The 24,009-nt window shown below is 47.0% G+C and overlaps 2 protein-coding genes across 6 annotated transcripts in view; both read left to right on the top strand.

The window, feature by feature from the left end:
* Positions 1–24,009, top strand: part of LOC309328603 (cell surface hyaluronidase CEMIP2-like) — a 101,927-nt gene that overhangs the window by 1,874 nt on the left and 76,044 nt on the right. For 2 of the 3 annotated variants that reach the window (XM_081838675.1, XM_081838677.1), the window contains exons 2-5: positions 1,176–1,442; positions 3,902–4,393; positions 18,754–18,897; positions 21,563–22,121. In XM_081838675.1, coding sequence (XP_081694801.1) covers positions 1,176–1,442; positions 3,902–4,393; positions 18,754–18,897; positions 21,563–22,121 — 1,462 coding nt within the window. The remainder of the gene's footprint in view (positions 1–1,175; positions 1,443–3,901; positions 4,394–18,753; positions 18,898–21,562; positions 22,122–24,009) is intronic. The other variant, XM_081838676.1, reaches the window with a different exon arrangement.
* The window catches only part of CEMIP (cell migration inducing hyaluronidase 1), a 172,905-nt gene continuing 166,541 nt past the window's right edge, over positions 17,646–24,009 (top strand). Inside the window, exon 1 of one of the 3 annotated variants that reach the window (XM_081838723.1) lies at positions 17,646–17,922. The gene's annotated coding sequence lies outside the window, so the exon portion shown is untranslated. Of the gene's footprint in view, positions 17,928–18,099; positions 18,227–24,009 lie in introns of those variants that run through there. The other 2 variants (XM_081838722.1, XM_081838721.1) reach the window with 2 other exon arrangements.

The raw sequence follows: 24,009 nt of genomic DNA, 5'->3' as shown, positions 1-24,009 counted from the left end.
AGAATGAAAGGCAACATGAGCAGGTTGACATTACAATTTTAAAGGCTGTTCACTAAAACCATTTCTAGGGGAGAACCTTCCGAAGTCTAAAACTGCAGATTCCCAAACAGCACATTTGCAGCCCAGCAACCCTCACACAAGTCCCCCCCCCCACAATTTGTTGTTGTTGTTGTTTAGTCCTTTAGTCATGACCGACTCTTTGTGACCCCATGGACCAGAGCATGCCAGGCACATCTGTCTTCCACTGCCTCCCGCAGTTTGGTCAAACTCATGCTGGTAGCTTTGAGAACACTGTCCAACCATCTCATCCTCTGTCGTCCCCTTCTCCTTGTGCCCTCCATCTTTCCCAACATCAAGGTCTTTTCCAGGGAGTCTTCTCTTCTCATGAGGTGGCCACAGTATTAGAGCTTCAGCTTCAGGATCTGTCCTTCCAGTGAGCACTCAGGGCTGATTTCCTTAAGAATGGATAGGTTTGATCTTCTTGCAGTCCATGGGACTTTCAAGAGTCTCCTCCAGCACCATAATTCAAAAGCATCAGTTCTTCAACAGTCAGCCTTCTTTATGGACCAGCTCTCACTTCCATACATCAGTACTGGGAAAACCATAGCTTTAACTATACGGACCTTTGTTGGCAAGGTGATGTCTCTGCTTTTTAAGATGCTGTCTAGGTATGTCATTGCTTTTCTCCCAAGAAGCAGGTGTCTTTTAATTTCGTGACTGCTGTCAACATCTGCAGTGATCATGGAACCCAAGAAAGTAAAATCTCTCACTGCCTCCATTTCTACCCCCACCCCACACGATAGCTTGTGGTGAATCGTCAAACTCGGTGTAATTGGCATACGTTGAATTGTGTGTGCTCTATATAATTGGGATTTAGCAGGGTGAGTTCTGGTGTTATTACATGAGTAGAATGTGTGCATTTATTTAAAATGCATCTCTGGGTTATTTGTGGGGCATAGGAATTTGTTCATTATTTTTTCCAAAATATAGTCCGTCCCCCGACAAGGTCTGAGGGACAGTGGACTGGCCCCCTGCTGAAAATGTTTGCTGACCCCTGACCTAGAGAGACATGGGGTTGAAACCAGGGCCTTCTGCTTACAAAGCAAATCCTCTCCCACTGAGGAAGAAAGTGTACAGATTCTGGAGAGGAAAGCTGTGTTCTATGTTTCTTGCAGGGTTCCTCTGGCCCTGGGCTGCTTCTCTCCTGCTCCCTCCCTCTAAGAAGCTGCTGCCAGCAGGAACAGCACCTTGTGGGACCAGACTGACCAATTTCTTCCTTTTGGAACTTCCAAAGTCACCCTCCCTCCGACCAAGAAGAGGATCTGAGAAATGGCGGCACCATTGGAGGGACCAAGCTTACCACCATGTGCCTGTGTCCAGTGTCCTGGCATTAGCTGGCTGTCTCCTCCTCCTGTCTGCCTGCGTGCCGGCCAGGTGCTTACGTAAGACATTTAAACAACCATTTCCCTGATGAAATAAATCTGCCTTACCCCTACATGGCCAATGGAATTGAAGTAAATTCCCAGTTTTGTGGATGGGGCTGTTTGCACAAGGAAACTGAATGTTTGAAAATTCCGGACAGCATAGAATTGTAGAGTTGGAAGGGACCCAAAGAGTCATCTAGTCTAACCCCCTGCGATGCAGGAATCTCAGCTAAAGCACCCATGATGCTTAGGTTTTTATACAGTGGTACCTTGGAAGTCGAATGGAATCTGCTCTGGAAGTCCGCTCAACTTCCAAAATGTTCAAGAACCAAAGCACGGCTCCTAGTTGGCTGCAGGAAACTCCTGCAGCCAACTGGAAGCTGTGTCGGACGTTTGGGTTTCAAAGAACGTTCGCAAACTGGAACACTCACTTCCGGGTTTGCGGCATTCGGGAGCCAAAATATTCAAGTCGCAAGGCGTTTGCCAACCAAGGTACGACTGTACTTCCCTTCATTCAGGGAAGGGCTGCAAACTTTAATAAAAGCAATGCGCTCTACGTGGGGCTACCTTTGAGGGTGACCCGGAAACTACAACTAATCCAGAATGCTGCAGCTAGACTGGTGACTGGGGGCAGCCGCTGAGACCATATAACACCGGTCCTGAAAGACCTACATTGGCTCCCAGTACATTTTTGGGCACAATTCAAAGTGTTGGTGTTGGCCTGGGCCTGGGCCCAGTATACCTGAAGGAGCATCTCCACCCCATCACTCAGCCCAGACACTGAGGTCCAGCTCCGAGGGCTTTCTGGCGATTCCCTCACTGTGAGAAGCAAAGCTACAGGGAACCAGGCAGAGGGCCTTTTCAGTAGTGGCATCTGTCCTGTGGAACGCCTTCCCATCAGATGTCATAGAGATAAACAACTACCTGACATTTAGAAGACATCTGAAGGCAGCCCTTCAGCGAAGTTTTTAATGTGTGACATTTTAATTTATTTTTAATCTTTGTTGGAAGCCACCCAGAGTGGCTGGGGAAACCCACCCAGATGGGCGGGGTACAAATAATAAATTACTATTACTATTGGGGGGCAGCTGAGCCCCACTCCACATAATTGATCTCAAGACATCTCACACGCACAGTATTTGAATGGTGATGCCCATCAACTTTGGGTTGGAGGGTGGCCTCCTCAATTTTTTTATTGGCGGGCCAAAGGGACCTTGGCCCCTAGGAGTTGGCTCCTATGGTTCAGGAGCAGGGGATCTCACTCAGCACGAGGACCACTTTACATCCTGGGCAACCTCCTGGGGGCCACATGCCAGTGGTGGGAGGAACCAGAGGCAGAAGTGAGCAACAGGAGCGAACCTTTAGTTTGTACAGAAAAAGTCAGAGGTTTCCTCATACAACCGCCCCAATCACTTTGTCTTCCATCCAGACAAGCGTGAGGTATTTTCGCACCTCAAGGACACAGTCCAGCCAGGCAAAAATACTTGAGGAGGGTACACAATGGGCCATTAAGGGGTGTAGCATGACAATAGAGGGTGTGGACTGGGCCAAATAGAGAGATCCAGAGACCCACATCTGAGCTTGAGATTACACATCTGTGTTCTGGTAGCTCTGAGAACAGAATGTCTGACTAGTTGGGCCTTTCACCTGATCCATCAGGGATCTCCTTGGTGCCTTATTTCATGAGCGTTTCCCCAGCCACTCTGGATGGCTCCCAACAGAATATTAAAAACGTGACAAAATATCCAACATTAAAAACTTTCCTAAATAGGACTGCCTTCAAATGTCTTCTAAAAGTCTGGTACAGTGGTACCTCTGGATACGAATGGGATCCGTTCCGGAGACCCGTTCGCATCTAGAAGCAAACGTAACTAACGACGGTATGTCTGCGCACGCACGTGTCACTTTTTGCTGCGTATGCGCGCGATGTCATTTTGAGCGTCTGCACATGTGCAAGCGGCGAAACCCGGAAGTTATGCACTCTGTTACTTCCGGGTTGTCAAGGAGTGCAACTCAAATGTGTTCAACCTGAAGCACATTCGACCCGAGGTATGACTATAGTTGTTTATTTCCTTGGCATCTGGTGGGAGGGACTTCCACAGGGCAGGTGCCACTACTGAGAAGGCCCTCTGCCTGGTTCCCTGCAACCTCACTTCTTGCAGGGAGGGAACTAGGCAGAAGGCCCTTGAAGCTGGACCTCAGGGAACCTTTCTGAGCTGCTCTTACAGAACAGGGAGGTGCTTATTCATTTATTATATTTAGTATATAATGGGAGAAAACACACCTAAAAGTTATACTTGGTCCTGATCATTTGGTTACAAGAAAAGAGAGAGAGAGAGAATATGTCAACGGGGTACATTTTAAATACAGCTGCATGTGGTCAAATGAATCTTGTGATAACCTATCGGGGAAATAAATATTTTAGGGGCAATGAAGTGCCACAAACAGAGTTCTTACGATATTTATGATTGTTTCAGAAAATAGCCTGAATCCAAACAGTTCTTTATGGGATACAGATTATAAGGAGCTGTTTCAGAGGATTCTCCCAGAGGCCCCTGGATCTTCTAAATTCATGGACCCGCTCAGAAGTAACAGCCCGCTAAGTCGTGAGGAGCAAATGCAGTTGTTAACAAGTCAGAACTTGACGGCAAAGATGGAGGTTGAGCGCGGAACGTGTGATCTGCTCCTGAAGTTTTCCCGATATGTCTTGGTGAAAGCTTTCGGGCCTAGCTTGGCTGCTGCTCTTGTTCAGCGCCAAAGCTGTGACCACCCGGATGACCCACCCCAAATTCAACTGAACCCTCACAAACTCTTGCATTCCAAAGTAAAGCCTTCGTTCTTACACTGGGTCCATCAGCTGCTGAAAAATGTGGGAGTGGCGGTTGAAATAAATCCCTCCAAGATGCCCTCAAGGAACCGGATGCCCGAAACAAAGAAACATCTGGCTAAGCCTGAAACGAAACAAAATGGTAGGTGTGCAAAGAGATTATGCATGTTCCTCTGTGGCAAGGGTGGGCGGCTACTTTGTGAAGGGCCATTAACTCGTGGGAAAACCACACACAGACCATCTTGGACGGTGGGTGGAGCCACAGCTGATGGTGGGTGGGGCCAGAACCAAAATGGGCGGAGTTTGTAGCATGATATAGCTCTTTGTGTGAACCTTTTCAGCCATTCTGAGAGTCACATGAAGTCCCCATCTGCACCATACATTTTGTCATTGAATTCTACTCGGTATGATCTGGAGTAGATTCCAATGTATCGTTAGCAGAGTAACAATTTACACATGTTGCAGGATTCCCAAAAATAGACCAGAGGTAATTGTATTTAATCCAGCAGAGCTTTACTGCTACTGAAGGCAAATGAGCATAATGGTCACAAATCCAATACATTCAGGACTGGTACAGTCCATAAGAAATCCAGTTGCAACCGACTTAACTTAAACTTACAATAACTTATAATAAGTCTAACCTCAACACTAAGCATACTATGTACAGAACACTACACCAGAAGGAGAAGAAACAGAAAGAGAAACCCAGGCTCCTTCCAGTCCTACTTTTATAGTCAGCATGACCTTGAGTCATGGGTAGGCAAACTAAGGCCCGGGGGCCGTATCCGGCCCAATTGTCTTCTAAATCCGGCCCGTGAATGGTCCGGGAATCAGTGTGTTTTTACATGAGTAGAATGTGTCCTTTTATTTAAAATGCATCTCTGGGTTATTTGTGGGGCATAGGAATTCATTCATCTCCCCCCAAATGTAGTCGGGCCCCCCACAAAGTCTGAGGGACAGTGGACCGGCTCCGTGCTGAAAAAGTTTGCTGGCCCCTGCCTTGACTGAAAGAGAGAACAGAACCAGTTTAATCCAGCTGTACTCAGCTTCTCTGAAGGAATAACCCAAACACCAGGAACCTTCTGCTTCTTTCTTTCACATAGAGAAGCTTCCAGAACCCTCTTGAATTAATTCGAATAGGGAAGATCTCTACACATCAGATCAATACTTTCTGTACTAAGAAATGCAAACTGACACATTTAAAGCAGTATCATACCACTCTAAACAGCCACGGCTTCCTCCAAAGAATCCTGGGAACTGTAGTTTGTTATGGGCGCTGAGTGTTGTTATGAGACACCTCTTCCCCTCAAAGAGCTACAATTCCCAAGGTTCTTTAGGAAGCAGCATTGATTGTTAAACCACTTTCTAAAAGGTTCTCCCCCCCTGCAAAAACTTGAGTTCCCCCTCCCCCAAGCCTGCTGATACCTCCCTGTTCTATGTGGATCATGTGCCCTTTTTGCTGTTTGCAAGGACATTCCATGCCTGGACATTATAAATAGAGGGAAATATTGCATGGGGGTTACGTTCTGGGGATCGCACCTAAAGCCAAAATCATGTATAGTCAAAACACATTGGGTGCAATGGTGGGTGAGATTGCCAAAATCTTCTATTCTGGATGTCCGCTTGCTTTCCATCCCCTTTTTAATTTTTTTAAAATTACCGTATTTTTCCCGTCTATAAGATGCCCCTATATATAAGACAGCCCCCTATTTTGGGGGAGTCTGATTTAATAAAACAGAGAGATGACAATGCATGTATAAGATGCCCCCTATTTTTTGACATTATTTTAAAGGAACAAAACCATAGTCTTATACATGGAAAATTACGGTATTTTGCCAAGCAGGCTGAATGCGCACAAGTTAAATGTGTGCAAGTCACGGGCTTACTGTATTGTTGGCATTCATTAACCTGTTTCCCCCCGACAAAGAGCTTGCATCCAAAATGGTATTTACATCTAAAATTGCAATTTTATGAATTTGATTTAAGTGGAACACACACAGAGTGTATTGATGATGCCCGGTGCAAAATCGTTTCCATGATAAGATCAATAGGGAAGGCATTAGGGAGGTGATTGGTGTGTAAAGGCGACCTCTGTTGGTTAAAGTGAGATTGCAGCACTTAAATATTTGCATAAATCTGTCTATCTTAAGTCTTTTCTTAGAGAAGATCACTGCGCAGAGGGGGGAGCCTCTCTTTAATTCTTATCTGCAAAATAGGGTCTCATGTTTCTTTTCTTTTTCTTTGAATGCGTGAAATCTGATTCCTCCTTTTCTCTGATTATTCTCCTCTCACTTTCTGTTTCCTCCCACTCCCCTTAACAGGGCAATTAGCTTTTATTTCTTGGCAAAAACATTGGTCCAAGCTTCAACTTTTGGATCTGGGCTTGAAGGTTCCAATAATACTTAGCATTACAGTGGTACCTCGGGTTACAGACACTTCAGGTTACATACGCTTCAGGTTACAGACTCCGCTAACCCAGAAATAGTACCTCGGGTTAAGAACTTTGCTTCAGGATGAGAACAGAAATTGGGCTCCAGCGGCGCCGCAGCGGCAGGAAGCCCCATTAGCTAAAGTGGTGCTTCAGGTTAAGAACAGTTTCAGGTTAAGGACGGACCTCCGGAACGAATTAAGTACTTAACCCGAGGTACTACTGTATATGGTATTTTCAGGTGTTCAAAGCATTTAACAAACACCCTGCAACATATAATGGTATCATTATCATAGCTGCCAACCTTCCCTTTTTTTGTGGGAAATTCCCTTATTTCAGCGCCGTTTCCCGCCGTTTCCCGCTGCTATCCCGGATTGTTAGATATCCCATAGACTGTCCCCGGGACAGGTGAGGCTGCTGTTCCCTTATTTTCGAGGCTGCTGATCCCTTATTTTCAAATCTGAAAGTTGACAGCTATGATCATTATTCTCATTTTGCAGATTTGGCAGGGGAAGAGTGAGGCTGAGAGAAACCAGCTTGCCTATCTAGTGAGTTCCTGGCTGAAGTGAGATTCAGATCAGAGGGTCCCTGTTTCATTTCTTCATTTCTGAAGAATTCTGGGTGCTGTGGTTTGTTAAGAATGCCGAGCAGAAAAGCAGTCTCTTCCTAACAATGCCCAGCACCCTCAACAAACTACAGCTCCCAGAATTCTTTGAAGCCATGACTACTTAAAGGGGTATCACGGCCCTTTAAATGTATGATGCGAATATGACCCAGATATTTATCAAGGAGCAAAACACACTTCCTATTCATTTGGCTTTTTGTAAGTTGCCGGATAGGGAATTTATGCAGTTGGGAAACCTGGTTATCTCCCCCAGTCCCCCTGCAAATTGCAATTTCTAGCTGTAGGGCATGACAATTAAAGGCAGATTTTGTGTCTTCCTAAAGACTGAAACATTGTGAAATCTGAAAAGAATAATCTACTGGCCGGATTTCAAAGGCACAGCTCTGGTATTTGGCTCACTGTTGGCCTAGCTATCACCATGCCAAGAAAACATAAGAGAAACCTGGCTGGATCTGGCTAAAGGACCATGCTAATGCAACGTCCCATTCCCTGAGCATGGCGGCTCAATTTAATTGCAATGGCCAATGCCTGCTGATAGAGTTTCTCCTCCGTGAATTTGCCCAATCGTGAAAAGGCCTCTGGTGGATCGGAGCAGAGGGTAAGAATTTCCCCCCTGCTATGGCAAACCAGAAGGCAACAGCTCTCCCCTACTGTTGTTCCCTGGCAACTGGTATTTTCCGTGTCATACGGTTTCTGCCATGATCTAGAATTCAACAATGTCTAGGCAACACCATGACCATATACATACGTAATAGATAATCTTTATAGAATTCCTTCAAATCATAAAAAGTTCAGAATGAAATCTTTAGTCTCAAAGTCTTTAAATGAAGCAAGGTACTAAACTTTGTACGGTGGAATGTATATAAATGTATATACCCTTAAATGAAAATATCAAATGCTGTGGAACAGTGCTCATGTAATAATGTAGTCATTCATTCGAAATAAGATGGGTTTATGAAACATTCTATATCCACCCACCACGCTGACGAAGAATTCTACGAAACAGTAGTCAATATCTGGAATTACTGTTCAGTGTTGGACATCATTGTTGAATACACAAAGCTTCACAGCTTGTCTTCCACCGTACAAAGTTTGGTACCTCGCTTCATTTAAAGATTTTCAGAGTCTTTGAGACTAAAGATTTCATTTTGAACTTTTTATGATTTGAAGGAATTCTATAAAGATTATATAATACATATGTATATGGTCATCGTGTTACCTAGACATTGTTGACGTTCTCTTTGCAACACAGGTTTGTTGGGATACTTAATGATATAGAATTCTGCAGGCCCGGCCACCCATGGCTCCTAATACCATTTGCTCCCTTGTCGAACAGATGTCTGGTCAGGGCAGAAAGTGCGGGAAAGCTGTATCTTAGTAACACTTACTTGAGAGAAGGTATAGGTCTCAGTTGCTCATTTGTCCAACCAGTTCTCAATGTTTTAACATCAATTTGCAACACACACACCCAACGTCCTCACAAAAATTCATCAGCATTTTTGGGTGTGAATTTCTCAGACGCAATTCTTATCTGCAATTTTGCCTGATTGATGTACACAATTTTGGCAAACCCATTCCCCCCTTAATACAATCAACATTTTTGTACGTTCGTTTCATCGGTATATGCATTTATATATATATAGTACATGCATTTTTGGACACGCGTTATGTGGCTGGAGAACTGTACTGCAAAATTCAGTGTGGATTTCAAAAGACGGGCCGTGTTTCATTTTGTGTATCGTTTCGGAAACGTTAATTTGTTAAGTTTGAACTGAATCTCCCCTAACCCTACTAAAGATGTACAGTGGTACCTCGGGTTAAGAACTTAATTCATTCTGGAGGTCCGTACTTAACCTGAAACTGTTCTTAACCTGAAGCACCACTTTAGTTAATGGGGCCTCCCACTGCCGCCGCGCCGCCGGAGCACGATTTCTGTTCTCATCCTGAAGCAAAGTTCATAACCCAAGGTACTATTTCTGGGTTAGCAGAGTCTGTAACCTGAAGTGTCTGTAATCCGAAATGTCTGTAACCTGAGGTACCACTGTACTCCAAACGAACTCAGTGGCTTATCATTAGAATGCTATTGGGTTGCACATCTTAAAGGGGACTTCCTAATGCAAAACACACAGAGAGAATATTCTGTGAAATGTCAAATTTTCAGGGATACTGACTCGATCCCTGTGAACCTCATTCATCAGTGAAAAGTGAGTAGTTCTTCCTTCCTCCATCTGGGCAAACAGAAGGAAACAGGACACTCGTCAGGAGGGAGTGGACTAGAGAGAAAAGAAAGGGCCACGCCTCTCTGTTCCTGCATGATATTTCTTTCCAGATCTTGGAAAGGAAAAATATATATGTTTGAATTGTGTTGTCAGAAGCATCTTAGAGATTTGGTTTCTCTGAAAACCATGCCCATTGGTGGTTCTTATGAGGAGACACCACCACCAGATTCACATTTGAATTATGGATACTGATGGAGGAGAAACTCCATACAGTCTGTACATACAGTGTGAACTTACTTTGCACTTTCTGAAATAATGTAAGAACCAAAACACAGCCCTCTTTCTGCACTTCTATTAATTTTGCAAAGCAGTTATCCAGCCAAGTGATGCATCTGCTAGGATAAAGTGTGCATATAATTGCATATATCACTGAAAATAACATACAGAACCACATATTAGGGGGACATTGCTTTGCAAGAATGTGTGTACAGTATTAGGAGAAATTCGGACAGAAATCCTAATGAATTTTTATGAGGATTTCTTTTTTAAGGGGAAAAATTGCAAAGTGATGTGAAAGTATTGGAGAATCCAATTTAAGACTGGAAAAATAAGAAACTGTGAAATAAATTGGAACTGACATATTCGCCCACCCCTAATTATGGGTAGAAAGGAAGTGGTCCCTATCCCTAAGTCCAGTGCTTTTTTTCTTTTAAAAAAAATTGTTTAGGGGTCCTATCATTTTCCTACTCATATTGAAATACTGCCCCTCAATGAGGCCAAACTTAGATTCACAAAATGTTTAGGGGTACGTTACCTCTGCGTCTCCCCCAGGAAAAAAAAGCACTGCCTAAGTCCAAGCCATTGTTTCATCTCCCACTTTCAGCCATATCATATTCTGTAGCCTAATAAACCAATAGCTAAGAAGACTGGTGTAAAAAAAACAAACCACCAACGAAAATTAGGGAGTGGCGTTCCTCTGTGCCCCCTGTAATTTTACCGCTAACATTCATAGCCAGTTTATACAACCAAGAAAACCATGTGCCCAAGCTTTTCTAGGGCTGTATCTCTTTAGATAGTTGGGTGGTGTGTGTGTGTGTGTTTGTGTGTGGAGGCTTTTTATTTTATCTTCCCAAAGAAATGAGGAATCCAGAAACATTGTTTGTTCAGACGATACACTAGGTATTATAAAAGCAATGTGAAAAGCAAAATAGTAAGATTATGCATATAATAAGTGCATCAGAAGTAGTCCGAGACTGCAATTATGTGTGCATTTACTCAGGAGCAAGCCCTTTTGACATTTCTGGGGGGTGACTTACCAGTAAACATGATTGGTTGAGTGTGCTGCAAAATATAATGATTTCGGGGACTTTAGATTTCCCATGTCTTTAAATAGCCATCAGACTCAAAGATAAATAAAGGATTATGAAATAATTCAGGTGAATGATTAGGTAAACATTGACCTGCTTTTCCTAAGTGACACCATTCCACAAGGTTAGAAAATCACAAAAATTCTGAGTAAACTGGATTGTGCCGAAAAGCCATGTTTGGAGTTGCATCCAGTGCTAGTCCTGCTCAGAGTAGACCTATTGAAATGAATGGGCATGATTAACTAAGGACCACCAGTGGCGTAGCGTGGGGGGTGCAGGGGGGGCCGGCCGCACCGGGCGCAACATCTGGGGTTAGGGCAAATCCACGGGTTAGGGGGCGCAAATCCACGGGTTAGGGGGCGCAAATCCACGGGTTAGGGGGCGCAAATTACTTGCCTTGCCCCGGGTGCTGACAACCCACGCTACGCCACTGAGGACCACTAATAACTGGACTTTCCATGGGGGACAAACACTTTGGAAGGACCCGGGTTGATGAAGCAATGACTGTAAGCCTTCCCTTTGTACAGTGAGCTAGTTTCTCTGTCTACCCATCCAGGCACTCGGGAGGCGTTAGCAGAGTTCAAGGGCACATCCTGGCTAGGCAAACACACTCAAGGGGTGTGTGGCCTATGGAGAGTCCCAAGGGCCAGTCAGGGAGGTCTGGAGGGCCACATGCTTTCCCTGTCCTTGTGTTAGCTCATGCCATTGCAGCTATTAAAGATTAGGTGTGTTTAAGTCATGGGGTGAGGAACCATTTTCACCCCTGAGTACGAAAAAATCCAGATTAATGACTAGGTAATAATCAGCCAGGATTTCCCCAAGAAGCCTGGTTGGGCATCCACCCCAGGGGTCAGTTGGGGAGAACATCCATGGATACCGTTCCACAATGTTGGATGGTGCAACTGAGCATCGGTTGGCTTTCCATTGGGTGCCAAGTTTTTTAAAGGTCCAAGGCTGGTGGAGCCATGAATGCCCTGGAACTTGGACGTTTTGGCTCCCGGACACCGCAAACCCAGAAGTGATTGTTCCAGTTTGTGAACGTTCTTTTGGAACCCGAATGTGGCTTCCTGCAGCCAATCAGAACATTCTTTTGGAACCCGAAATGGGTTCCTGCAGCCAATCAGAAGCAGCAATTTGGTTTTCGAATGTTTTGGAAGTCGTGCGGACTTCTGAAACAGATTCTGTTCGACTTCCAAGGTACAACTGTAGTGGGTTGGCCAAGGGGAGCAACCGATACAGCCAAGCAAAAGTCAGAAGGTTCCACACACATCCCTCTGTCCTCTGTCCAGGAAAGCAAGGAGTGCAATCAAACTGCACCATCCAGCCAGGCAACAGCACTCAAGGATGGTGTGGAGTGGGATTGGTGAGGGGGAGAGACCTGAGGGCCAGTTAGAGAGCTCTGAGGGCCACATTCAGTCCCCAGGCCTGCAGGTAGATTTCCATCCCTGGTTTAAGTTGTAAAGGGGTGGGTGTGTGTGTATGTGACATGACATGACAGAGATTATGTGAAATTGTCCAGAGCAAAGAGAATCTCAGCATTCAAGAATTTGGGGACCCCACTGAAATTTATTGGCAGCAGGTTTATGACCTTAAAAGGGAGGTGGGAAGGTCTTTCATATATACAATGCATAATTAACTAATCAAATTCATGGTCCTGATATGTTATTCATAATCAGGGCATATTGGGGAGGGGGGAGGTGCCATAACCCAACATCTGCAGAAAGCAGGATCGAGCCCACTCCATCCATCAGCTGATGGGAGGGGGGTTTTCAATCCTGAGGGAGATCATCTTATCTCAATCCTGCTTAGAATGCAGGATTTCAGTTTATGAATGCTGTCATCAGGTGATTGACAAGTGCGTGGTCTCGCCCACCTGCCCTAGTTGGCCCATGGGATGCTGGAAGGCTCCACACCCCTGCTCTGTGGGGGCAAATACTCCATACTGGAGCGTACAGTTTGGGGCAGGGAAGTCCTGCTATTTGTTAGGATTTATATAGTGCTCTTGAGTGGTCCCCCCCAATTATATTTTATTGTTCCAACATTTTTAACATATGCCATCAAAATACAATTTAGTCTTTTCTCTTAATCTTATCGACTTCCCACCCCTTTTCCCAAGGAGTTCTTGTTTCTCCCCTTCTGTTGCACCCCACCTTCTAGCTATTAAATCAAAGTCAAACTGTATTACCATCTACAGTGGTACCTCAGGTTACATACGCTTCAGGTTACAGACTCCGCTAACCCAGAAATAGTGCTTCAGGTTAAGAACTTTGCTTCAGGATGAGAACAGAAATTGGGCTCCGGCGGCACAGTGGCAGCAGTGGGAGGCCCCATTAGCTAAAGTGGTGCTTCAGGTTAAGAACAGTTTCAGGTTAAGAACGGACCTCCAGAACGAATTAAGTACTTAACCCGAGGTACCACTGTAATTACCGCTGTTGCTCATAGCTCCAAACCTGCTTGTGAGTTCATCAGTGCACCTGAGTGTTCAAAGCACTCCCCACGCATTGGCCTGGTGACTTTACAACAGCCCTCAGAGGCGGATCAGTATTATCACTGCAGAGGTGAGGCTGGGAGTGAGCCCTATGGCTACTTTGCATCCATTTGAACCAGGCACCTTGATTTGTAGCTTAGGCTGCAACCCTTATACACATGTGCCTGAGAATAAATATTATATATGTTAACTTGTGAGGTCTTCAGATGTGGTAGACTCTCCCAGCTTCCCCATCAGTCCAGCCAATATGGCCTGTGGTCAGGGATCATGTGAATTGACAATCCAGCTTACACCTGGAGGGTCACAATTTCTTGCAATTTCTCTATTTCTGATGTATTATAGGGCTGCACTGCATATGGATAGTTCTGTTGGTTAGAGCTTGGTGCTGATAACATGATCGGTCCCCATACGGGACAGCTGCATATTCCTCCATTGCAGGGGATTGGACTGTGATTCTATATCTCTTAGCCACTGTGCTTGCGGTGATAGTAGGGCTCTAAACTGTGGTCTAAACCACTGAGCCTCTTGGGCTTGCTGATTGGAAGGTTGGCGGTTTGAATCTCCGCGATGGAGTGAGCTCCCGTTACTCTGTCCCAGCTCCTGCCAACCTAGCAGTTCAAAAGCACAGCAGTGCAAGTAGATAAATAGGTACTGCTCTGGCGGGAAGGTAAAAGGCGTTTCTGTGCACTCTGGTTTCCGTCACGGTGTCCCATTGCGCCAGAAATGCTTTAGTCATGCTGGCCACATGATCCGGAAAGCTGTCTGCAGACAAACGCCTACTCCCTCGGCCTGTAAAGTGAGACGAGTGCCGCACCCCATAGTCGCCTTTGCCTGGACTTAACCATCCAGGGGTCCTTTACCTTTTTACCTGATAGTAGGACTCTAGTCAAATCCATGGTGCATTGGTCAATCAGCAGCTGTTAGCCATGATGGTTTAGTGGAACATCCATTATCAGAGGCAGTATACCTCTCAATACAAGGCAGCGAGGTCAAGCCATCTGCTTTTGTCCCCCTGGGACTCCCAGGGGAATCTTGCCAGTCAGTGTTGGAAGCAGAATCCTGGGCTAGATGAAACTTTGGTCTGATGCCGGAAGGCAGTCCTTACGAATTTCTGAAGTGCAAAGTTAATTTGGCAGTGTGGGCAAAACAGCCCCCTAATGAAGGTAAATATAATTGGCTGGTTGAATATTAAATATAATTCTCCTGCTTTCCTTTGGACCACATCAGCATCATCTGGGCAGTCCAGGACACTGCAGAGTCTTGCGCCCTGGAAGGGCCACTTGGCTGCTGCTAACGTAACAAAAACAACATGAGAGGCAGCAGTGATGAGTTACTGGTATCTGCAGCCACAGCAGGTGCAGTGATTCCCCAGCGGTTTTTTCACCCCTGGAGGCACACTCCATTGTCTCTTGGATAATGATAATGATAATGATATATTTATATTATATTTATTATATATTATATTATATTATATTATATTATATTATATTATATTATATTATATTATAATATAATATTTATATCCCGCCCTTCCCAGCCGAAGCCGGGCTCAGAGTGGCTAACAACAATAAAAGTAACACAACATTCTAAAATCAATTCATTTTAAAATCAATTCAAAATCAAATTCATGGCAACCATTGGGCTGGATGTCAGCAGCTGCCAGGAAGCTTTGCATAGGATCGGGACCTGCGGCTACACGATTCTTCAAAACCAGTGTGGTAACATGAAGAACGAGTGTGTGTACATTGTGGGTGAAAACAACAAGCCCTCCTCCGTGATGGTCAGTTGGGTAATTTAATTCTGGAAGAAAGAACAAAATGTTAGTACAAATTATTATCATGTATGTCTCGCTACATTACAGCCCTCCCACTGCCAGCAGACATTGCATTTTCCACTATGGGTGTGTCTGTATCTCAGGTTTGATAAGCATCTGTAAGAAACGGTACATCCTGTCTCATTATAAGGAGTAACAGAAATTCGTAGAAACACAGGAAGCTGCATTGTACTGAGTCAGACCATTGGTCCATCTAGCTCAGAGGCATCTACACTGACAGGCAACAGCACAGATGGATTTCAGACTGGAGAGGCATGTGCTCTAACCACTGAGCAATGGTCCTGTTCCCCACCCTCTGCGTGACACTTTTGGGGAAAGGGACTGGTGGATCCTGTTGCTTTTTTGCCTTTGCTATGGGCATCCTCAGCCAACTGCCCTCTTTTATCTCTTTCTTGAGCTTGGTACAGGTAAACCAGGACTGTATTTCCTGGGCACACTAACAAGCCTGGATAGCTCAGTTGGTTAGAACGTGGTGCTGATAGTGCCAAGGTTGCGAGTTCGATCCCCGTACGGGACAGCTGCATATTCGGGGATTGGAATAGATGATCCACAGGGTCCCTTCCAACTCTACAATTCTGTGATTTGGGATTAAGTCCAGGCTGAGCATCAGCACCCAGCATGCACAGCCCCACCCTTCCCCTCGCAACATGCGGGTGAGTCAAAGCACAGCCGCTGTTTTAATTTCCCACAATGCCCCTGCCATAGCATTCCAGTGGTGGAGCACTGTGGGAAATTAAAATGGTGGATCACAGAAGCAGACATCTAGTGCTGGATCAGGGTGGTGCATAGCTGTCAACGTTTCCCTTTTTTAAAAGTGAAATTCCCTTATTCCGAATAGGATTCCTCACAAGAAAAGGGAAAAGCTGACAGCTATGGAATGATGCTGCTCTTTGCTGGGTAAGGCAGCCGGGAGGATGGGGGTGGCACTTGAGAAAGGTCCTCTCTAATCTGAAGCAGGTCCGGATTAATCACTGTTAAACACAATGGGACTTGCATTCCCAGCTTGTGAGTCAGAGGGAATTTTAGGGTCACATAGCCAGTTTGACTGCCCTGGGCCCAGAGGGCGCTGCAACAGTGATGTTGATGGGGCATGGGGGGCAGCAAATGTTAGTGTCTCACAGAGCACCCCTGAAATTTGGGAGAAGGATGTCGGCCACTACGTGGGTGCTTATTTCAGATCCCATGATACAAAGAAGGAAGGGTGAGCCGATCCGAATTTGGGCAGGGGCTCCTGCACCTTTCATAGCTGTGCAGAGAGAACTGCTCTTCAACTAGTGGGTTGGGAAAGGGACGATCCGATAGCCATCTTCAAATATCTCAAGGGCTGGAAGAGGGAGCAAGCTTGTTATCTCCTGCTCTGGAGGGCAGGACTCGAACCCAAGGCTTCAAGAAAGGAGATTCCGACTAAAAATCAGGGGAAAACTTTCTGGCGGTAAGAGCTGTTCCGACAGCGGAACTGTCTCCCTTGGGACGTGGTGGACTCTCCTTCCTTAAAGGTTTTAAAGAATCCAACCTCTGGGTTGGATGGCCATCTGTCATGGCGTGGATGCTTTGGTTTAGATTCCTGCATTGCAGGGGGTTGGACTAGATGGCCCTCGGGGTCCCTTCCAACTCTACAATTCTCTCATTCTGTGACCCGCTGCTTCAAGGTGCGTTGCGATGGGAGCATCGCCACCGTGCCAATATGTGGTTAAATTCAAATAAACAAGGAATGAGTGTCCAAATGCACTTTTGGGTTGCAAGCGAGTCCTGGGTCTGAAAAGGTTGAAGATACCTAGCATAAAGGAAGGGAAATCTCACCAGGTGCCGCTTGCACAGCAGGCGAGAGGGTCCGTGGCTACCGCGTGGCACCTGTCGCTGGCTCCTTGACACTTGAGCCCCCTCTCGCAGGCAGGCGCGATAGCGCAAACCTGCGCGCAAGCCCCCTTTGGAAGCGCATAGCTCCAGTGCTCACGTTTCTAGCGCAAAAGGAAGGGGACGCGTCGCTTTTGGGAAAAGGCACGTGTGGTTTCTGGGCTGCTTGGAAGAAGAGGCGCCCAGGGGTGCGGATCCCGGGGAGTCCTCGCTCCGAACGCTCTCCAAGTTTGCGCAGACTTGGACCTGAACCAGTTCGCTTCCGAGCAACTGAGTAGCAGCCAAGGACACCGGGGGGGGGAGGGGGAGGCGATTCGCTTCCAGGCAAAGTTCAGCGATCGACTAAGAGGAAGAGAGATCGCGACCCGCGCGGTATTCTCTCCCCCCCCCCCTGTTTTTTTCGGGGTTTGCTCTCGCCCCCCTTTCTTGGCAACTCGGCGCCAACAGCCGCGCGGTATGTCCAGAATGCGAAGCGGCGTCACGGGCCGGGGAGGAGCCAAGCGCTCAGCTGGTGTAAACAGCGCGGCTCCGAGATCGCCTATAAATAGCGAGGCTGGTGGCCGGGCAGGAAAAAAAAAAGCCGGGCAGCGGAGCGCTCAAAGGAGAAGGAAAGCCTTTGGGTTCCCGAGCGCGTCTCTGTCTGTCCCTCTCCAGAGCCGTCTAAAAATATAGATGTCTCTAATTAATTCACGTCGCTTCTCTTAATTGCTTCTGGGGGGGAAAGAGGATCGCCACCAGCTCAGACCGTCCAACTAAAACAGAGAGCTGGGTGGGAACAGGGAGAAAAAACCACGCTTCTTCTGTTACCAAAGGGTTCAATAAAAGCGTTGTGCGCTTTTCTGCCGAGAGCGCAGAGGTAAGGTACGTGATGATGGACTTTCTCGAGGGCTTTTCCCCCTTCAAGTCGCCACCAGGAGGCGCTGCTGCCGGTGGAAATGCAGGGAGTTAGGGACGCTTGTAAGCCTGTACGCCGAGGGGAGACCGAGCAGCCCGGTTCCCGTGTGTGTGCGCGCGCCTGCATGTATGTGCGTGTGTGAGAGAGCGCGCGTGGTTTGTGGTGTGTGATCGGAAGGGAGAACTTGTCCTTTGCAATCATCATGACGACAGTAACCAAGTTCTTGCAGAGATTGTTGGACGAGGAGGCAGGCTGCAAAGGCGAGGTAAGGAACGGCGCGGCTGAGGATCGCACGCCGGCTTGCGCGGCCACGTGCTGCTCGACGCCGCGGCAAGCGCGCTTGTGCGAAATCAGGGCTCGCCCTGAGTGGGATTTTTGCGTGCGGCCGACGGTTAATTGGAGAAACAGAGAAGGGGGGCGCGTGCGTCCCAATCGCTGCAACAAGTTAGGAACCTCGACTGTGCGGACGCGCGTTTCCTCCGGCGGCGCCCCGGCCGGCTTGTTCTTCCAGCAGGTGCCGGGATCCGCTTGGAGGGGTCAGGCTGGGCTGGGCGCGACAGCCCGGGGCGCTGCTCTTTCCGGAGTCTGCAGGATCGCTACAGCGCCGGATCCCGGAGCCGCAGCGCGCAGGCAGGTGGGTCCTCGATTCCTTCCTTCCACGCCCGCGCTCTCCCTCTCCGTCGAGGGCTGTGCTCTTGCACGCCGGGCTTGGGGCGGGAGCGCTTGCTCCCTGGGAAACGTGCCCAGGATGGATGGAAGCCTGGGGGTCTTTTTCTCTCTTCCTTTCTGCAGGGAGCTCCTGCCCGCCGCCCGCCGCGCACCTCACCCCGTGGCGTCCGGGACACAACAGCAGCCACGCTGCCGTGGTGGCCCGAGGGGCGGCTCTGCGCTTGGAGAGCTCGGCCACTTTCCACTCGCTGCTCATCCAGGAAGGAGGTAAGGCGGAAAGGCTTTTGAGCGGGCAGCAGGTTCTTAACCTCAAGGGGGAAAAGCTGGCGGTGGGGAGGGAGGTGTGTGTTGGCGGGTGCTTAAGCTGCGCCCGATCCTGTACCACTTACCTTGGACTCAATCCCCACGGAACTCCAAGGGGCCAAATCCCATGTAGGAAAACCCATACCAGTTTAAGTTCAGGTGTGTATTCTCTGACTTCTGTATTTAACTTGGAAGATGTGCCGGGTGGTGGTAGTTGTTTCCAAATGTAAACTTAAATAGGATCTAAACTTGAATAGAGGGATGCAGGTGGTTCTGTGGGTTAAACCACAGAGCCTAGGACTTGCCGATCAGAAGGTCGGTGGTTCGAATCCCCACGACTGGGTGAGCTTCCCTTGCTCGGTCCCTGCTCTTGCCAACCTAGCAGTTTGAAAGCATATCAAAGTGCAAGTAGATAAATAGGTACCACTCCAGTGGGAAGTTAAATGGCATTTCGATGCTCTGGTTTGCCAGAAGCGGCTTAGTCATGCTGGCCACATGACCCGGAAGCTGTACGCTGGCTCCCTTGGCCAGTAAAGCGAGATGAGCGCCGCAACCCCAGAGTTGGTCATGACTGGACCTAATGGTCAGGGGTCCCTTTACCTTTACCTTTAAACTTGAATAAGTGGTGCTGTCTGATCTCATGACATTTGCTTGGCTGTAAAAAGCTCTCTGCATTTCTATTGACCGAATGCATTGATTGATGCATCTAATTGATTCAGATTGCATTTTATGCACCAGGTGCAAGTAACTTGGAGTTAAAGACAGAGGAAAGAGGCTGAGAAACAGTGAAGTGTAGGGGTCGGAATGTAAGACTAGGCCCCTTGAAACGAGGTTCAAAAACCCACTGTCATATTTAATAATAATGTTATTATTATTCCTCTCAACCTAACCTGCCTCACAGGAGGAGGGGGGAGAAGCATGTATATTGCATTGAGCCCCTTGGGGGGGGGAGTGGGACATCATCGCAATAAAACTAGCCAGTCATTCATTCATTCAATCAATCAATCCTGAGCTTTCCAGTGACATAAATTGAATATGGGTTGGTTGCCCTTTAATGTTCTCGGGTTCTTGTGACCTTGTTATATTTGCAATTTTTTAAAAGGGCAAAAGCATTGTTCTCCTCTGTTCAGGGCATATTTTTGTTCATGAAGAGTTGGCATTCATTTCATCAATAAGAATATCAGAGGAGCCCTGCTGAATCAGACCAATGACCTGCTGAGCACAGCATCCTTTTCCTCCACACAGTGGCCCTCTGGGTGAGACTGAGAAACCACAGTGGGCAATAGTACAATCACCTCTTGGTTCTAATGTAGCTCTGTGCAACCTCCAGCATCAAGATGCAAAGTACCAGCAGCTGGGGAGCAGGAAAAAGCTGCCTTTCCCTGCTGCCCAACTGCTGGTACTTGGAGGCATTTGGCATGTTGATGCTGGAGGTTGCATAGAGCTACATTAGAACCAAGAGGTGATTGTACTATTGCCCAGTGAACCTAATATAAGAGTACAGATTATGCAGTGGATGGATGGCTGTGTTAGCTTGTCACACCAAACAGCGGATTGGGGACATCTTGTGGCTCATTACTGTGATGTAAGCTGATATCACAAATATATTTTAGGCTCTTTTGGTGTTGGAAATTTCTGCACCTGAATGTGATTCCTGTGCAATTACCTTTCCCCATCCCCTGTTCTTTGAACAATACGCGTGGGGATGTTTTATAGTATGACCTGCTGCTGCAGTTTAGAACTTACTCCTGAGCCCGCTCCTCCTCTAGTCCTTATTATCTTCAATATTGCAGATGTCGGGGTCTGAGACCAAGAGAGTGACTTCCTTGGGGTCCACCTAGTAAGTTGGCATGGGTGAGATTCAAACTGGGGACTGGCCAATCTGTTGCTTAGCCATTACACCAAGGCTGGATCTAGACACATCAAAAAAAGAGTTTCAGGAAAACGTGCTGTAAAGCGCAAAGCGGGAAAACGTGTTGGCAACAGACGGAACTCCACAGCGCCATCTGGTGTCACCTAATGCATATACAATGCCTTTTCTTTACTAATGTAAGGTAAAGGGACCCCTGACCATTAGGTCCAGTCGTGACCGGCTCTGGGCTTGCAGCGCTCATTTCGCTTTATTGGCTGAGGGAGCCGGCGTACAGCTTCTGAGTCATGTGGCCAGCATGACGAAGCCACTTCTGGCAAACCAGAGCAGTGCACAGAAATGCCATTTACCTTCCCGCTGGAGTGGTACCTATTTATCTACTTGCACTTTGACGTGCTTTTGAGCTGCTAGGTTGGCAGGAGCAGGGACCGAACAATGGGAGCTCAGCCCATCACGGGGATTCCAACCACCAACCTTCTGATCGGCAAGTCCTAGGCTCTGTGTTTTAACCCACAGCACCACCCCCGTCCCATTTAATAATGTAGCTGAGTCCTAAGTGTGGGGAACCTGTGGCTCTCCAGGTGCTATTGGGCTCCCATCAGCTCCGGACAGTGTGGCCCTGTGGTCAGAGATGATGGGATTTGTAGTCTTGGGGTGTCTGGAAGGTCGTAGATTCATCACCTCTGCACTGCAGTAAGCTATGCCAACTCACAAATCTGAGAAAATTGTTGTCTCTCTCTCTCTCTGCTTCCCTTCCAGGGATCTTAGTATTTGCAGATGATCCAGAGGAAGCTATCACCTTACGAGCCCGCAGCATCCTTCTTGAGGATGGCGGGGCACTGTATGTGGGCTCTGAATGCCGCCCATACCATTCCAAGGCCACCATTTCTCTCTACGGGAAAGCCACCGACGAAGCTGACGTGGAGGGCTATGGCAGAAAATTCATGGGAGTGGGCAGAGGTGGCATTCTGGAGTTGCATGGAAGGAAGCCTCGATCCTGGACGCTTTTGGCCAAAACCTTGTACCCGGGTGGACTTCGGTACGGCCGGTACACTTCTGAGAAGCGCTGGAGTAGTCGTGGCCTCAATGTCCAGATAGTGGATGCGGGCACAGCCCAGGTAGTGGCCGCTGAACGCTTTGACACCCACCTCCTTGTTGACGAGAGCCGCAGATTGAGGGAATTTCTTGCCCACCAATCTCTGGGCCATGTAGTAGCCGTGGCAGTAGGGGATTCTGCAGCAAAGAGTTTGACCTTGGAGACCCGGCTGTTCCTCAAGAACCTGCTGCACAGCAAATACGTCCTGCACCTGCAATACAGGTAACTTTGCAAATGTGGCTTCTTACTTTCATGCATGCAATTGTGCAAACATGTAGGGCATCCTGGTGCCCTGTGCTGTGGGGGCTACACAGATAATGACCTCCATATTCCCCCCCATCCCAGATTAGATAATTATCATGCTATGATTGTTTGGATGTGTATATCCAAAGAGATTGCACCCTAATGTTTTAATGTTGTATCTTAATCTTTTAAATTGTATTTTAATCAACTTGTTTTTATTATTGGTTGTTAGCCATCCTGAGCCCAGTCCTGGCTGGGGAGGGCGGGGTATAAATAATTTATTATTATTATTATTATTATTATTATTATTATTATTATTAGCTATATTACAGTGTTTCCCAACCTTGTGCCTCCAGCTGTTTTTGGACTACAATTCCCATCATCCCTTGCCACTGGTCTTGCTAGTCAGGGATGATGGGAGTTGTAGTTCAAAACAGCTGGAGGCACAAGGTTGTGAAACACTGCTATATTATATTTAAGTTCTGCTTGTTTCCTAAGCATGGCCTGTTAACACTAACTTGGCAATTAGGATTAGCTGGCTGTTCATTGTAGTCTTGCTTTAGTGGTGGTGGTGAAACCTCTGGCTCTCCAGAGGAAGCCGAACTACAACTCCCATCAGCTCTGACCATTGGCAATGCTTCTTAGGGCTGATGGGAGTTGTAATTAAGCAACCTCTGGGAGGCCAAATGTTCCGCATCCTGGGTTCAGTGTTGTGCATGCACGTGGTGATTTCCAAAGAAGGGGAAAGGGAAGGAAATGAAAATAACCTGGGTTGTCATGTTTGCCAGCAAATGAAACTCTACGAGGTTAAGAAGCAGTGAGGTGACTTTTTTTGATGGCTCACAAATCCTGTTTTCTTCCATAGGCAATGTGGATACTTTAGTTTGGTACATTGGGGCTAAAAAAAAACCCATGTTCAGTGCCTGTGGAACTTGCCAGTTGAACTGAACGGTGTTCTCCTTATATATTTTTGATAGTCTTGGCATTTTGAGCAGAGTGCAAGAAACCAGAAATTCTGTGGCGTTTAAAATGAGGTTATAGGGATATCTAAGCACAAGGTGTCCCAGCAAACTCTTTTTAGGCCTATTAACCTGTGACACTTGGCGCAAAAGAGAGAGCATGCTTGGTGCATGTAGCAGTGAGCTCCTTCAGAAAATGGTTCTATTGGAAAACTTAACAGTGCCACCATGGACAGCTCCTGGCCCCTTTTCCTAACTGTTGTACTGCTGTCCAATCTAACAGAGTTATCCCCTCCTCTTTTGTGCTTGGCAATTCATGCAAGAAGTTTGTCGGCTTCCACATTCCTCTGAAGGTTTGTCCCCAAAGCAAATGACATCCAAGCTGGAAACCTGTGCCCGTATTTAAAGGATGCGGTGTGCAGTTTTGAAACTATCAAAACTCAGAAGCCTGTGCTACTTTTTTGCCACTGCTGTTGTGTTGCTTTAAGGACAGAGTTTGCCTTCTGCCTGATAAGCTGGTCCCATTTCCCCCTTGTGAGATAACTGAGTGCAAACTAAGTGGGAACTTTGCCTGTATTCTTGCCGAACAGGATGAATTATATTCAGTTCCAGGTTTTGCATTTTGTGGATTAAGGCCACAGCTTGCCTGCAGAATAGCTGCTGGGCTCTGTTGGTCTTTGGAGTTACGGTGCTTCGTTGCTTAATCAGAATTTCTCAAAGCTAGCTGCAGGTCCGTCACGGCAGTGGGAGTTAGCTACCTCCACTGTTGAGCTAAACTTGTGTCCCAAGTTTAGGTGTCCCACTTCCCTGGAAGCAGGTGGTTTTCTGAGAGAGCGTCGTATATTTTGATTGCAAATTTTTGGAGCAGGACTTGGCCTTCAGACGATGCTGGACACTGAATATCTGAA

The sequence above is a fragment of the Podarcis erhardii genome, assembly GCF_964252035.2.
Source record: "Podarcis erhardii genome assembly, chromosome: 14".
NCBI classification, from domain to species: domain Eukaryota; kingdom Metazoa; phylum Chordata; class Lepidosauria; order Squamata; family Lacertidae; genus Podarcis; species Podarcis erhardii.
Note: the sequence above shows the minus strand (reverse complement) of the source record. Positions and strands in the feature narration are given on the sequence as shown.